At 47.5% G+C, this 16821-nt stretch overlaps 1 protein-coding gene across 2 annotated transcripts in view; it reads left to right on the forward strand.

Moving 5' to 3' along the window:
• The window catches only part of EPAS1 (endothelial PAS domain protein 1), an 85367-nt gene that overhangs the window by 49186 nt on the left and 19360 nt on the right, over nucleotides 1–16821 (forward strand). For both annotated transcript variants that reach the window (XM_077915275.1, XM_077915276.1), the window contains 4 exons: nucleotides 7552–7703; nucleotides 8087–8171; nucleotides 11799–11917; nucleotides 12034–12239. In XM_077915275.1, coding sequence (XP_077771401.1) covers nucleotides 7552–7703; nucleotides 8087–8171; nucleotides 11799–11917; nucleotides 12034–12239 — 562 coding nt within the window. The remainder of the gene's footprint in view (nucleotides 1–7551; nucleotides 7704–8086; nucleotides 8172–11798; nucleotides 11918–12033; nucleotides 12240–16821) is intronic.

Raw genomic sequence — 16821 nt, forward strand, 5'->3', positions numbered from 1 at the left:
TTCCTGTTAGTCCTGACCAGAAAGAGGCAGCCTGGGAAGGTCTCCAGTTTCAGATCCTATGTGACAGTCCCGTCTGGCCTGTCAGTTTCATAAGGAAACTGGGCGGCAGGTAGTACCCCCACCCCATGTGGCTGAGGTGCTGCAGGTGGCAGTGTCCCCTCCAGGGAGCACGAGGCAGGCAGGCAGGCAGGGGAAAGTTCCTTTGTGGTGAGTTTTCAGCTTTCGTGAGTGAGCCTGGTGCCTTGGAGCTGGTTGACTGGGCCATCCTGTTAGGACGTGGCTATTCTGGGAAAGAAACCCAGAGCAGAGGGAATCCAGTGCAAGGTGGAGAGGCCGGACCAGCATGTGCTATTCTGGGCCCCAGAGCACAGGAAGGATATGGGGAAAGGAAGACTTTCAGAAAATAGGATGACAGCTCAGTGGGTCCAAGGGTCGGAGGGCTAACCCTGTACCACAAATCTAAAGAGTCTCAGAAAAGAGCAGTCAGAGGGGAGAACCAAGGGTAAAGGCATGCTCTATAAATACTTTCAAAGAAACAATGCCAGGGAATGGCAGATTGATCATAGATGCTACTGAAAAGAGGGAACAGTGGCCTGGAGACACCATCAGAGGGCACATGTGTACCTGTCTTTAAAGAGGCTTCTGTTTCTGGACAGGTGAGGGCAGTGTCTGGTAGTGCTGGAATCACCTTGCATTACAAAGAGTCTGCAGTGGAGGATTTCTGGGCTAGACAGGGACCCTCTTCCCACACTTGGAAGCATCTCCTCAACTTCCCTGTTATACTTAAAATTCTACTCTAAGACATGAATGCCTTTGGGTAAATCATTGCTTCCTTCCACCACAAGCCCCGTTCCTCCACCAACAGATATCCCAAAAGGACTAATATATGCATCCCAGGACACCTCCCTGATGGAATTTGGACTTGTAGAACATTGTAGAACGATGAGAAGTGAGGTACAAAAATGTTAAGGTTGCTGCAAGTCACACACTTAGTACATGATGAATCTGCATGTGGAATGAAAGTTCTTTTGAATCTGTGCTTATGAGAAAGATGGACATGGGAGGGTAGGAGCATTCTGCAACCTGGTCAGGCAAAGATGTTGACAAAGGCCAAGTGTGGGGGGAAGAGGTGGGTCCTTCCTTGGCAAGAGAACCAAAGTTGGAAAGAGGCACCTAGGGGCTAGCCCTGAGCAGTGGGGGTGCAGAGATGGTCTTCACACATTCAGTGAGTTGTTTCTATACTTTCCTTGGTGCACGGTGTTGATTTCCATGCTTTCCCATACATAATCATCCTTCTCAGTGGGTCAGAGGTTGGCTTGGAGAGGGCCGTGAATCAGAGGCTGGGTCCCCCCGCCCCAAGCATGTCTGCCTGCTTGTGTGTAGTCAGGAGCTCCCCCACCCCCCACCCCCGTGTGCCAGCCACACCCAGGAAAATAGGACCACAGTGAGACAGCACACATCCCTGCTCAGGAGCTGTTGCAAGGTATAGACGCCAAATGCCTGCCCTCTGGCTCAGCTTGGCCTCAGACTGAGCACACAGCCTTAGTGTGTCAGCTCTGGTCCTCTGTCCTGAGGAGAGAGATGACGGGAAAGGCTAAGAAGTGTCTCCATTTGGCCATCTGGTCCTGGTGTCCTCGATGGAGTCATTCTCATAAAACACACATTATCGAGGGGAGGAGGTGGATGGCTTTTCAATGCCCCCTTTCTCTGCCTTCTTGGAGCGTGGAGGAGGAGGAGCCTCCTCCTGCACGTTCTTGTTGAAATCATCTTCAGGAATTGCATATGAGGCAGGGTCTCTTTTTTTATTTATTTATTTTTACGTTAAATCACATTTTGCTTTTTCAAAACATGCACTATGGTGAAAAGGAGTACAGGACTTGTGGGCAGATAGACCCACACTGGAACCTCAGTTGGATGGCCTTCTTTGCAAGTTTGTGAGAATCTCTTCCCTACCCCTGAGCTTTACTTTCTCGTTCGCACAAGGGGGGGATACCAGTACTTCCCTTGCAGTGCTATTTGACAATCGAGATAAGTGGCTAGAAAAGCCCTTATCGTCTTGCCTGCCACATCTGAGGCTCTCCGTAAGGTAGCGTTTAGAAATAAAAATTCTGATGAATAAGCAAATTGATTTATCCTAAGTATAGGCTTCTGGAGAAATGATGTCAACAGGAACCCAGTGGAAACCTGCATGTCCTCTTACCCACCTTGCAGTGGTGCATATCAAAATGCAGAGTAGCCAAGTTTTCTCAAGTCAAAACAAACCACAGATTCATCACTGAAGCATTTCTAACAAAGGTGAGCACCAATGTTGGCTCACTTTAAAATAGGAAATAGCTGGTTGCATACCTCAGAGTTCAAAAGGCTAAAAAAGACCAGGTTTTGCTTTAGAAAAGTTTCTTCTTTACTTAGTAACACGCTTCTCTTTGATTTTCACAGTAGGCTGTTCTGTGTGGGAATGTTGGAGAGGAAATCTCAGCGCTGAGAAATTCAGGCTGGGAGTCGGGGCGGCCGATTGAGATTCGTATCACAGGAAGCAAACTGAAACAATAGCTTTATGATATTAGCTTCCACGCTGGGCCGAGAACAGAACACACTGACGGGAACATCAGTGGAAATACCGCTTGATTGTCTTAAATCCTCTTTCAAGATGAGCCCCACAAACCATGACCAAATGAGGGTCACTTCTGCATCCAGAGGGCATTACAGAGCAGCAAATATGCAAAATCAGCTTTTCACTATTAAACTGAGTTTTGGCTTCCCCACACTCCGATGTGGTGAAATCAAATTGATTTTACACGATTGCTAGAGGTCCCCGTGTAGCAAGGTTTCGAAAGAGAAATGTCAGCTTTATTATTAATTCATTGGCATGAATGAATCGATTCATTCATGCCTTGCCCCACTCACCTTCCAAATCAAGGCCTTTTTCGGCCCTGTTTAGAGAGGAGCTGAGAAGCGGATTCATGCCAGGATGTTAACGGCTGAAAGCAGCTAATGTGCAATCTCTTCTAGAGATACTGACCTTGTTCAGAGCACTCCCTAACTGGAACCAAAAAAGTCTGGTCAGACAGCAGGTGTTTGCTGATCCCAGCCCTGTGCTACATCTTATAAGGCATATACAAAGAGATGAGATAAGATAAGATAATAAGTTCCATAAAGAGCAAAGGAATGAATCTCTAATGGTGGACTTTGGGAGGCCAGCAAGACCTGGTAAAACACAGTGCCTTCTGCCGAAGATGTGAGACTACTACCAGGCAATGGTCATGGGCTGGCCTATGGGCCTGGGGAGGCTGGAGTGGGGAATCAATTTTAAAACGAAAGCCTCTGTGATGATAACTAAGTGGTGCCTGAAGCAGGGAGAGCACAGCAGCGTGGTTTAAGAATCTTCAGAGCAGTCCTGGAACTTGTCAGAGTGGGAAACAAAGAGGGAAGATGACCCTGGTGGAATAAAGACGCGTCCTGACCAGCAGTGCCTTCCAAGAGTCTGGTCTCAGGGACATCGTCAGGAGCTTCTGCCCCTGCCACCCTGCCCGCTTACCCCAGATGCCCAGCTCCTGCTGCCCAAGGGGTCCCGCCCCACATGGGTGGTGCCGCCTGAAGGAAATGAGCGGTGCTCCGGAAAAAGTGCTCCGAAACCTCAGCCCGCGCATATCCTGGCTGTGGGGAGTCGTCATCAAAGCCTGTTTACTGGGGCTATTTTTAGCATTAAAGAATCTTGTTGTGCTCCCCAGGCTGAGCATGCTTGGTCTTAGCGCCTCGGATTCTGACAGCCTGCGCCATTCCTGGGGGTCAGACCCCGAAGGGTCCTGGGAAGCAAGTAACTGAGACCTAGAGCCCCGGGCGATTTGGAGACCCCTTTGGGGGCTGCTTGAGCACCTACGGTCGGTTTGTTTTTATTTAGCACCAAGGGTTTCTTCTGGATTGTTGCCTGACCTGATGGTGGTCTATCTTTGTCTTTCCCACCAGTCTGTAGATTCCTTGAGCGAAAAGATTGCTCTCACACCTTTCAGTATCCCTGATTCTCCCTAGGACAGGACTGAACACATAGGGACACTTGTTGACAGATGACCTGACTGATTTCTGGCCTTGTACCCAGCACAGGGCAGACACATAGTAGGGGTATAATGACGACATAGGGAAGAGGTGAATTTTCTACATACCTGACATGGAGTCAGAGATTAATGATGCCAAAGGGAAGACTGACGCTCCCATGAAAGAACAGTAGAGCAAAAGCATTCTTCTGCAGAGGGTGAGGTGCATGCGCCCCTGGCCCCTGGGGTAAAGGTCTGCCTCTGGCCCTGCAGTTTTCACGTCAGCCCCAAGCTGAAACTCTTTCAGAATCCCCCAAGAGGAAAAGCAGGTGCGGCAGGAGCACGTATTTCCATAAGGGAAAGAGGCCAGGTTGTCCCAGGAGCCCCTCAAGGCCAGCCCGCTGGCTTTCTGGTCCTCCAGCCATTGTGACTTCAATTCTAAGATGTTCTGTTCCCATTTGTGGGTCCCTGAGCACCCCTCTGCCTTCCTTGCAGAAGCTGGCTGGCCAGCTGCTAAAGCCAATTCGCCACCTCCTGAAAGCAGCGAGTGTACTAGGCACGGATGGAAACCAGTTTGGCTGGCTTGGAAACTGTTAAAAACAGGAAATTTTAAGCAGAACTATTTCCTCTGGGCCTAGTTAACACAAATAGGGTTGTCTTGGGATTACACCAGATTTTTATGTCAGTGTTGCCACTGAGATCAAAGAAATTGAAGAGAGAGAGAAAAAAATCTTCTCAATAGGCCAGAAATCACAGGACTGGCCTTTGCTGTCCAGAGGTGGTCACCTACCTGGTGTGATTTAATGGTGCTGGAAACCTCTCCTCACCCCTCCCCAAAATAGGTCACCACCTGCCAAAACAGTTTGATTTTTCCCAGCATTAAGGATAACTCATAGGGCCTTGAGTTCATAGCCATGCTTCTCAACCTGTGCTCCTAGGTTCTGGCAGCATCCGCATCACCTGGAAACTGGTTAGAAGAGCAGATTCTCTGCCCCCTGAGATCTGCTGAATCAGGGCCTCTGGGGATAGGCCTATCCAAGGCTGGCTTCAGGAGTGTGTGACCTGTGCAGTCCCACAGGGCTCCATGCTCAGAGGGGCCCTGGACATGGTTACATCCTTCAACAAGAGGTCCCACATTTCCCCACTAGGGCCCATGAGTTACGTCTTAGCCCTGGGCCCCAAAATCCCTCTGTTTGCCAGCCCTGCCAGGGATGCTGATACATGCTCAACTGTGGAAGTTCTGAGTTACCCGTCTCTCCTAAAGCCCCTATTTAAATATGGCTGTTAGCTAGAGCAGCAACGTTGGCAGTGCCAACACCCATGCCTAGAACTTTGGCTCATTATCATCAGTTGGGCTGACTAGTTAGTTGGCAGAAACCCTAAGCAAAGATCAAGTGTGGGAATGTGTATAGTATAAGGCCATCCCCAGATGATGTCCCCTCCCAGAGGCTACCTAGGGTGTGAAGAGGAAAGAATTTTCCCTCGTTTGTTGCATCTAGCAAAACAGAAGGGAAGTCGCCAGGATATTACTCTCTGTAGCCCAACTCTTAGCCCTAAAGGTGAGTCTGCCCCTGAATGGGCCTGCTGTGTTCCTCTGTGACTCTAGCTCCTGTCCTGAAGGTGGCTGGTCCTCAGTGGTGCCACAGAAGCTCCTTGGTAGAAACATCTCCTAATTTGGATTTGTTTTCTTGAGGAATAACAGCATATAGCCCAGAGCTTAAATTGAGGGGCTCAAGGGAAAAGAAAACCAAATAAATCCACTGCCCTTGCAGAGAGGCCCTTGGACCTCATTTCACAGGCCCTTCCTTGTCAAGTGGCCCAGAAATCTAACTGCATTTTACATTCCCTAGAACAGTCTCAAGTTGGAAGAGGTCTTTTAGTTAGTGAATATTAACTTTTATAAAGTACAAATTGCTCTCTAATCTTGTTCTGTAAATTAAATGAGGTCTACTTGGCGTGATGTTTGTACTGAATGAATACACATTTTTGCAAGTAAGTGTTATGTTTGGACTTAAATAATAAGTGAATAAGTGAATAATTAAATAATATGGTAGGAAGAGCAAGGCTGAAATGAAGTCTGTAGCCTAGGAACAACAGCCAAGGGCCTGGGGCCGAGAACTTTCTTTGGGACAAGAGCTGAGTCAACATTTTGTCTGTTTTTGCAACTAGCTGAAGTGTACTTGAAAGGCCTCGGCTACTCACAGTGGTTGGTTGCGGGGTGGGTGCTTCCAGAGGCGGCCCCTAGCAACTACTTCTCCAGCCTGCCATGAGCGCAGTGGCTTGCCTTCTCATGTGGTTCTTGCCCCTCTGGTCTTCACGGTCTCTCTCCAAACTGTCAGCGTGCCAATGCCAGGTGATTCTCTCCAAAGCAGTGCTCTGAGATGCCACTGCTCCAGCACACTGGACCCACCTCAGTGGCCCAGTTTACTAAGTCTGGAAAATGGAGCCTCCTCTTTGGCCAGATGGATATCTCCTCAGTCCCTGGAAGGGAGCTTGCTCCAGACTCTTCCACCTCTATGTTTGCCCAGTGTCTGCCCAACCCAACCTGGCCCAGAAAGTTCTTTCGCTTTACAAAGTAAATGCCTGTTTTTCATGAGCCTTTTCAAATACCCTTTTGTGGAACAGTTGTCTCCGACCACCTCGAAACGACCCACTCTTCTCTGAACCCATCAGCACTTTATGTCTACACCCCTCTTTGGTCACCCAGCTCTGTTGCCCCTGAGTTTTTTACTTAGATTTTAGTTTCTGTGTGCTCCACATCCCCTGCCTAGGCTTTGAGCAATTTTAGGGCAGTGACAGTATCCTAGAGGGAGCAGAAGGGAAGAAAATATGACAGTGATTGGTGGCGTTCTTGGCATTTTAAATACTTACTTAACCCTTACAACTCAGAAAGATGGAAATCGTTATTTCTGTTTGGCTGATGGAAGAAACCGATGTTCAAAGAGGTCATTAGTCAAAGTCATAGTCTAATAGGAAGAAGAATAGATGCTATGTCTATTTGACTCCAGGCCTATACATGGTTAGGAGTCCAGCTGCTAGATTCAGCTGCCTGAGCCCACTAACCACAATCTTTATAGCCTCAGGAAAATAATTGAGTGCGTCTCTCTAAGCCTCACCTATAAGATGAGACAAAGAATAGTACCTGCCTCACAGGCATTGAAGAGATTATATAGTATGTTCAGTGTGGTCATTGCCCCGTGTACATTAGTGGGTAAGGTTATGGTTCCTAGTGCTGCTGTGACTGCTGTCACATCCATGACACCTGCTGCCACCATTACCCCTCATCCCAGAAGTATGCTGCCACTATGGCCTCACCTCCTGCAAAACCCTGTCAGGTTATCCTCTGTGTAGTGGTGCTTATCAAATACCTGCTGCTTGGACACTTAGATGGTTGGCAGTGGGCATTTCCAGAAAAGTCCACTTAATGTCTTTGAGGCATCCCTGGAAGATGTTTGTCTGTACCAGCCACATCTATCTTAGTACCACATTCATGTAGGTCGTCCGACTATCCCTCTCTTTCCAGTGTGCTCTGAAAATGAGTCTGAAGCTGAGGCCAACCAACAGATGGACAACTTGTACCTGAAAGCGTTGGAGGGTTTCATTGCTGTGGTGACCCAAGATGGAGACATGATCTTTCTGTCAGAAAACATCAGCAAGTTCATGGGACTCACACAGGTGATGCCCTCCTCTGGCTCTTTCAAAAGGGGAATATGTATCCATTTAGGGGTAGAAATGAGTAGAAGGCTCTGGCCACATCCCTCCTGACCTTTCCCTGGCTGTGCCCACCCCGCTCCTTTCTGACCTCAGGCTACCAGCCTCAAGAACACACAACCCTGGTGTTAGGGTTGGCATTGCTGGTGAACCAACCCTTGGGAGTCAGGTCTTTGTCATCAATAGCAGTCCTTCGTTATGTCCGGATGTCTGTGCACATCCCTGGATTGGGATACAAAAGACCTGCTTCAGTCTGCTGTCTCCTGACCCTGGACAGTAGCTCAGCTGCCTCTTGGAAACTTCTTCAGCATTAGGAATAATGAAGCCCAACCTTGTTTTTGAAACAGGTGGAGCTAACAGGACACAGTATCTTTGACTTTACTCATCCCTGTGACCATGAGGAGATTCGTGAGAACCTGAGTCTCAAAAGTGGTAAAGTATTATTCACTGTGTGTTTTATTCCTTCTTATACAACCTGGGAGGGGATCTGCATTCCCTTTGTCTACAAATGGAGGGCTGATGGATCTTGGTCATCATGATCCAGAAAAAAAACTGGCATCCCTAAAATATCCAGCAGAGCTTATGGCATGAGATGGAGGGTACCAGAAGGACTTGGCACTCAGAGCTGTCTTCGGCCAGCCCTTTGTAGTGCCTGATGCCATGCTAGGAGGGTAGTCTTTGGGGTTAGGACACTGTCTCCAGCAGGCCTCACCTCCCAAGAGGCCAGCATCTCTGCCAAATCCCACCACCAAAACCAGTACACATCCCTGTGCCCAGATGTTCACGAAAGCTATTGCTCTTGTCTATCATTGTATAACAGACCACCCAAAACATAGTAGCTTAAATGATCATTTTATTACCTATCATGACTCTGTGGGTACTGTGGGTGGTTCCTGGCTCTGTGTGATTCAGCTGGGCTGCCGCTGCCATTGTCCGGGGGTTGTACAAAGAGGATTGACCAGAATGGCTCCCCTGCACCTCTGCCAGTAGCTGCAGGCTGGGACTCAGCCGGGCTGCTGGTAGGACTGGATCTTTCTCTCACTCTGTGGAGCCCCAGAGCCCCTCCCTCTCCAGACTTCTGATACATCCACTCAGGGCCCCCAAAGTGCAAAAGTAGAAGCTGCCAAACTTTCTAAAGGCTTAATCCTGAAACTGGCCCGGCATTACTCTGCCCCATTCTGTTGTTAGAGGGAGTTATAAGCCAGCCCCTTCTTGGTGTGGGAGGGAAGTACACAAGGCCATGACTATCGGGAGGCATGACTCACTGGGGCCACCTTTGGAGCCTAGATACCCCGGGAGGACAAGGCTTGAATCTGGTCTCCTGGTAATAAGACCCACAACAGCTAGTTTTTGACAGAGAAGAAATTGAGAAGATCTCACATACTGTGCCCTACCTGTGGGGCTATCCAGTGGATGCCCGTGGATGGAAGGGCCCCCATAAGCAGAAGGCACTTCGCAATGACTGTCAGAGCTGCTGCTTCATCTCTTGTCACTGGGGACCTTCAGACATAGGCACAGTTGAGGATATTGCCAAGAGGACTGAAGCTCTGAGTGAAAGCAGGGCTCAGTGACTTTCAGGGTCCCTTTTGAACCAGAGATTCCCACGCCGTTCTGGGCAGGTGGGCCCATGTCAGTCTATCTCCTTCAATATCTCTCGCCTGTCCCTACTGTGGGGTGTGAGCTTGTCCAGCCTGAATGACAGGCTGTGGCACCAAGCCTGAGAGGTGGGGCTTCTGCGAGGCACACGCTGCCGAAGCCTGCACTCCGAGGGCCTGCTTCCACCCTTGTGACAGGCTGAGCCTGCAACATACAGAATTCCAACCCCCTCCCCACCTAGCGGTCTCCCCCAGCCCCTCTGCTCCCCCACCTCTAGGCCTCAGGCCACCTGGCTCCTGAGCACACAGGCTGGAGGGCACCCCATGGGCTGTTCAGGGTTTTCTCTGTGATGCTTAAAAATCTTGTCTGCTTCTAGGAGGCAGGGGCTGTCAGACTTTCTGATTCTCTTTCTAAAGCATGTGCTGGAAGCCTACGGAGGTCCAAAGTCTCCTCTTCTCCACTCCAGAAACCCTTTGGCCCTTTGGTTCTCAGCCTGAGTTCAGCCACTGACGTAGTCTCAGACTGACTGTGAGACCTGAAGTGGGTCATTGCATTGCCCTATTCCTCAGAACCTCTCCTTTCAGATTAATGATGTTGGACCAGGCAAAGTCTAGGACCTTCCAGCTCTCAAGTACCATGATTCATAGCATGATTCTACTCTGTTTATCTGAGTAGAACTTTAGTTCTCTAGGTCCATGTGTCAAGGACTTGGGATCAAACTCCATGAATCAGCAAATCCTCATTGAAGGTGCCGGCCTGAGTGGACTCACTGGCGCTAGAAGCAATGGGTTAGTGTGAACACCAAGAGGAAGATAAGACCATGAGGCAAATTGTAGAAGGCTTTGAAGGCTGGGTGGAGGGCCTCGAACTTTATCCTGTAGACCGAGGGGAGCTCTTGAAAGTTTTTGAGCAGGGCTGGGGTAATCTGACTGGAGCCACGTTTAGAAAGATTAACCAAGTGGCAGAATGAGGGAGGATCCAGAGGTTAGCAAGTTGGGAGGAACAAGAGTAACCCATGCCACAGCCACACACGTGTCCCTACAGCCCACTTACTCCCAGCACCTGAACTAGTCCTCGCGTGGGTCCACACCCCAGGATACAAGAATATCTCATGATAGGTAGACCCTACCTATGAGAATTAAAATTGGAAGGAACATCATTAAGTTTTGGAGAGATGGTTTTATTTTTTATTTTTTTTAAACATTTTTAAAAAATTTACTCATGAGAGACACACAGAGGCAGAGACACAGGCAGAGGGAGAAACAGCCTCCCAGCAGGGAGCCCCATGCAGGACTCCATCCTAGGACCCCGGGATCAGGACCTGAGCCAAAGGCAGACCCTCAACCACTGAGCCACCCAGGCATCCCAAGAGATGGTTTTATAATCATGATGGAGAAATGTTCTCTCTTAAAAGAAGATTCACTTTCTCACTTTTGTTCTCTTACTTAGCAGGCTCCCCTAGGAATGTTTAACATAGAGTCAGAGATGCCAAAATCCATTTGACACAGCTCTTTGTGGTTACACCCATCAAATAAATCAGGGCCCTCTAGAGGATTATGGAGGTTTGTGACCATTTGGGGAAAAAAAGGCTCTGGCTTGTTCTGTGATGCTGGCCAGGCGGCAGGAGTGTACCTGGGAAGGTCCAGGGTGGAGATGGTAGTGGTGGAGGCAGAATTTAGGCACAGACAAGGGGGACTCAGCTGATGTGGACTGCATTCGTCACTTTGTTTTATGGAAAGTGGGGAAATCTCTGAGTGAGCAGGCATTTGCAGACTATCTGGAAGGAGGCTGTGTCATTTGTCTTGGTGATTTATTTAATTCTGGCTGAGAAAAGATCTGATCTGTGCTGCGTTCATCCTCAAAGTGAACTTGCTCACCAAACTCAGGAGGCTTAGGCCAGCAGTCTCTCTTGAGCCTTGACACATGTTACCATAGGGAGAAAGCTGATGGCGTTGTGTCCTGGATGCAGCTGTGGCAGGTTGAAAACAGCACCGGAAGGCTCACGTTAGTGATGGACAGGACTGAGGATAAACTGGGGGTGTCTGAGAGATATTTCTAATCTGAGAGGTTTATCCCCTTGAGAAGATGGTGGTCTCACCTCGACTGTCCCTTAGAGTTCCTTCTAGGGTACATGAGCCTGCCCCAGGAGAGATGTGTCCCCATTCTGGCCACCATGGAGTGAGCTCTGACTATGCACTAGGTGCAGGAGGGGAACAAAGCAGTGGAACAGCCCTCAGGAGCTTAGACTCCGGCTGGAGAGACAAGCCAGAGATGAGAAAACATGAGTCCGCTGGCCAAGATGATACTCAGAATTCATGGCAGGCCACGGGTGCTAAGGGAGCAGATTCTTGGGATATAGAAACAACACATTACCTGAAAAATGGCACCAAGACACCTCTCCTGAATATAAACGTAAAACCATAGTCACCCCACTCAGAGTTCCCTCTACTCTTCCCCATCCAGGCCCTGGTTTTGGGAAGAAAAGCAAAGACATGTCCACAGAGCGGGACTTCTTCATGAGGATGAAGTGCACAGTCACCAACAGAGGCCGGACCGTTAACCTCAAGTCAGCCACCTGGAAGGTAGAACGATGCCAGGATGGGGCTGGGGTCCCCTTCTCCCACCCCCCGAGCCCCCGCCCCCACCCTGAGACCATGCTCTTTGGCCCCACGTCTGACCCTCCATGGCTGGTCTCCAGGTCTTGCACTGCACTGGCCAGGTGAAGGTATACAACAACTGCCCCCCTCACAGTAGTCTCTGCAGCTACAAGGAGCCCCTGCTCTCCTGCCTTATCATCATGTGCGAACCCATCCAGCACCCATCACACATGGACATCCCCCTGGACAGCAAGACCTTCCTGAGCCGCCACAGCATGGACATGAAGTTCACCTACTGTGACGACAGGTGGGGCCCAGGAGTGTGTGTGCCATGGCAGGGCTGTGTTCCACCTGTATGTATGTGTGTGTGGTTGTGCCTGTGGGAAACCTAGGGGCCTGGGGAATGGATGTTGCATTGCTGGGCACAAGTTTGTGGATGTGTGTTACTATGTCATCCCATCTGTGCAGCTAAGGGGCCCCTCATACCATATCTGGTGGTTCCCCATTGAGGGCAATGTCAGGGGCAGACAGCAGAGCTGAGCTGTTGTGCTGTGTAGCACTGTTGACAGTTGTGGTGTATACAGAGCCCTCCACTTATGTGTCAGGCTCCTGAGGAAATTTCCAGGCCAGTCTCCATTCCCAGGAGACTGGAGTCTAGTCATCTCCCTCAGCACTCGCAATTCAAAGGCCAGCTGGGAGCTTTGGGGTCTGGCCTGGAAACTGCCCCATGGCTGCACAGCTTCCGCTGTTCTCTTCCATTTAATGAGCTCTACCATCAGCCTTTGCTCCTTCTGTGTCACCTCCATTCCAGCCACTGCTCAGCCTAATGTTGAAGGCTTTTTGATGAAGGAAGCTAGGCTGGATCCTGACCCTCAAAACCAACTCCCAATGGAAATTCTATGGGAGAGGGATGTGGTTCAGAGTATCAGCTCTGGTGAGATGGCCTGGGCTCAAGTTCAATGTTTGGGTGAGCGGTTATTCTCACTATAAGTTGTTCTTTTATTTTAAGTGGTTGAAGGAGTACCTGAGATTGCATATGTCCCTTCTTAGAATTGGCCTCCACGTAAGGCACAGTTGAAGGACTTATGTGAAAGGATCCTTGAGTCATACCTGTCCTCTGTTCTGACCATGGTGCCAGGACTCAGGCTCTTAGAGGCAGCAGGCCATTCTCTAAGTAGAGAGAAGTGCTCTAACCTCATAGGGAGAAAATGTCACATATGAAGACTTTTGTCCTGGAACTCTGACACAACACTGATTACAGTAGTTAATAGTGTAATTATTGGGACCAGGGTGAAGATTGGAGATAAAGATTGTTCCAAAGGCAGACACTAGAGAAATCCGTGTGTGTGTGTAAGGTTATTTCTCAGATGGAGGCTTTGCATTCAAATGAGCATTTTGGGCAGAAGACACAGTTCTATGATGTGCACCCCTCTCTAGTCTATTGAGGTGGCATGGGAAATGCCACTGTGTGGCCCACAGGTCTGGCTCCAGGGAGGGGTGGCACTGTGGATGCCTTCGCCGTACAGCCCAGAGCAGTGGCTGTAGTGCTGGGGACGATGTGAGCTGCATGTAACCCCTCTGAGGGAAGCTCATCCCTAATGCGACCCCACAAACACTGGGAAAACTCTGCAGTATGAGAAAATAACTTATCATTTCTAGATAATAGAAGAGAGAGGTTTTTTTTTAAGCTTAAAGACTTTGGTCTTGTTAAAATGAAGAAAAAAATCTCCAAAAGGAGTAATCGGAGGTTGTCTTCCACTCATTGCCTTGTTTTGAATGAGTTTCAGGTCATTTCCTGAAAGCAACTTTGCTTGGGATAAAAACAGGAGGAATGGGCCTCACAGTGGTTGAAGAGGAAAGGGACACGGAATAGGAGAGACCCTTGCATGCACTGCTTGCTTAGTCTGGCTCAGGGCTTATCGGCAGAGTCGATACTGGCTTGGGGGAACCTGTGATTTAGGGCTTTGTGACTCAGAGTGCGGAGGGCGATACTGCTTCTCAGTGCTGCTGGACACATTGCACTTTCAGCAAAATCTTGCCTTTTAAGAAACCTAATTACATGGCCCAAACTCGGAGTCCAGTGGTGCTGGAGGGATGAACGCAGCGGCACTTAAATACACAGAATGCTGTGCCTCACGGAAGTTGTGTTTAACCGATTAGCAGATTAGTTAACAAGGGCACAGACCTGGCTTAGACAGTTTATAAAGTGACTGTTATAAATCCTTAATCCCTAAGTGCTATTTCTCTATTGCTTTGATGAAGACTGGGATTTTTTGGTTTTGGTAGCTTGTTTTGTTTTCACTCTCATTAGAATGGGGTAAGGTATGCAAACACACAAGTGCAAGCATGCGCTCTCTCTCTCTCTCTCTCTCTCTTTCTCTGTTTCCTTAATACCCTTCTGAGATCAATGCTTCAAAACCCAACATTTATATAAGATAGCTAATGGGGGTAAATGCTTTCCATTTTCTGTTAAATCTAGGAATTTGCTCAATTTGATGACGACTAACACACATTGAGGGGCTATGATTTCCCACAAGGGGATTACTTTCCCATAAGGAAAATTGAAAGAATCTGATAAAATGTAAGGCAATCAGAATCCACTAAGTCATTCTTAAAGCTGGTTTAGCACTTTTTCTTCAATGTAGAAAGACCACAGACATAATCAAATGCAAAAAGAAAAAGGTTATGGAGAAAAGGGAAGGGGAGGACAGAGAGGGGAGGGAAATAAAACAAAAGAGAGAAAAGCAGGCTGCGATCTTACATTGAACTCATCCCAGAGTTGATGGAACCTGAAACAACCAACTCTGAAGCATCTGGAGTTGAGTACAGACACGCAGATGACTCAGAACGCGTTTGTCTTGCTTCCCTTAATAAAGGGTCAGAGGACCATATTAGGTCTTGTAATTATCTAAAACATAGTAAACATTTTAAAACGTGAATTCTGTGACACTTCACGTCTGTCACATTTATATGTGTGGTTGACTGCTCTTGACCAGGGAAGCAAAGTGGTGGCAAGGCTGAAGGGGGATGTCCTGATTATATTGCTATGATCGATGACAAACTTTCTCCATTTATGACTCATATAGAACCGTTCTACTCCCTTTCCTAAAATACTGAGCAACCAGTGAACAAACATATTTACTGAGCACGTGATGTGTACCTAATTAGCCCTGTGCCAGAGACTATTATATCAAAGAAGTAAAAGAGCTTTTTCCTGATCTCCAAAAAGTTTAGATATTGAGACACCAACAACTGAATGGACCACAGGGAATGGTACAAAGTAGAGCATTGCGTTCACTGAAAAGGGGGAATAAGTCAAATTTATTCCCAAAAGTTTGACTCTAAAATGGAGTGGTTCTTAAATTCATGGGGAGGTGCCACCTAGCGGCGAAAGAGGGTCACTGTGAAGGGAACCCGGCATCAAGGAGGATGGGCTGGCTGAGAAATAAATACACAGAATCCCACTGTGATTTTGTCAGTTGTAGTCGTCTTCCTGTACCTGAGAAACAAATTTTAAAAGCAGATTGTATAGATAGGATCAGTAACAATAGGGAGAAAATGGTATCACAGTTAACAGTGAAAATTTCAGATTAATGAAGAGGATCATGACATCTTTACAGTTAAAGAATGCCCTGTTTTGCCATTGGATTAAGGCAACAGAAGGCATAATAACACCAGAAATTTAATAAATTGGATAAGTTAAGATGCCCATGTTTCAGATCACAAATTCGAGATGCCTGGCTCAAATATATGATGACTTCCTTTTATGCAAAGAAGTCAGGAATGGTACAGATAATAATAGTGACAGAGAAGAGCTGGAGATCATATAGAAAAGGTCAGTGAAGAAAATTATAAAGAGCCATGAGGTGTAAGATACATACACATCAAAACACCTCAAAGGCAAGAATTTTGAAATCCAAGAAGAAAATCGGTCAACCTAAGGCAGATTAATAGTAAAAGATTATATACCTTCATTGCATAATGAGATACATTTAATAAATTATTTTTATTGTACTTTTTTAGAGAATGGGTGGAATTTTAAAATCCAGAGAGATCTTTGAGATTAATATATTATGTGTACTTTCTTAGTTTCCTATATAGTATATTCAAAATATTTTTGCAGACCTACACATTTCTTAGCCTTTCTGCACACATCTTACATAAGAGGGTATAGTGAATTCCTCTAAATCCCTGAGTTAGAAGAAACTTTGAGCACTCTCCCTGTGTATGTGTCTCCTCTAGATGAGAGTGTTCTGAAATCAACCCAGAGTTTTAGCATATATATGAGAAATGCTTAGATGTTATCCTGTCTAGTCTGTGTCAAATACTCCCTCGAAGAGGCAGCTCTACAAATTCTCTTTGCAATTCATTTCAAAGTTTAATCGACCTCGTAATTCAAAAATGATTCCTTCTACACCATCTGCTCCTCTCTTGCTACAATTTGAGGCAAACTTCTTACTGCATGTGGGTCTCAAGGTAATAAAAGGCCACGGGAGGCCTTTGGTGCCACTCAGAGCAGGGTCAGTCCAGGATTGAGGTAGGGCGGTCTTTCTAGGTATAAAGTCACCACACCTGTAACATGTCATACCACCAAGGTGAAAACTAATTGTCCCTTAACGGCAAAGCTGGTTGTATAAGATTTTATGTGACCATATAACATTCGAGGAAAATATAGGGCATAGGTACCATTGTTTAAGGCAAGTGAAATCTGTGTAAAAATATATATAAGCTGAAAGCACTGAAATCTGAGTATTATGGGTCTGGGTATTATTGGGGAAAACGCCACCAAAGCTTATGAGCACATAGAGAAACCAAAATGAAGTGAATCGGGTTGTTGCCCGGGAGAGGCCATCACCAGAATTGTGGAAGGAAAGAAAGCAGACTTTAAT

Source organism: Canis aureus, chromosome 11 (assembly GCF_053574225.1).
Source record: "Canis aureus isolate CA01 chromosome 11, VMU_Caureus_v.1.0, whole genome shotgun sequence".
NCBI classification, from domain to species: Eukaryota; Metazoa; Chordata; class Mammalia; order Carnivora; family Canidae; genus Canis; species Canis aureus.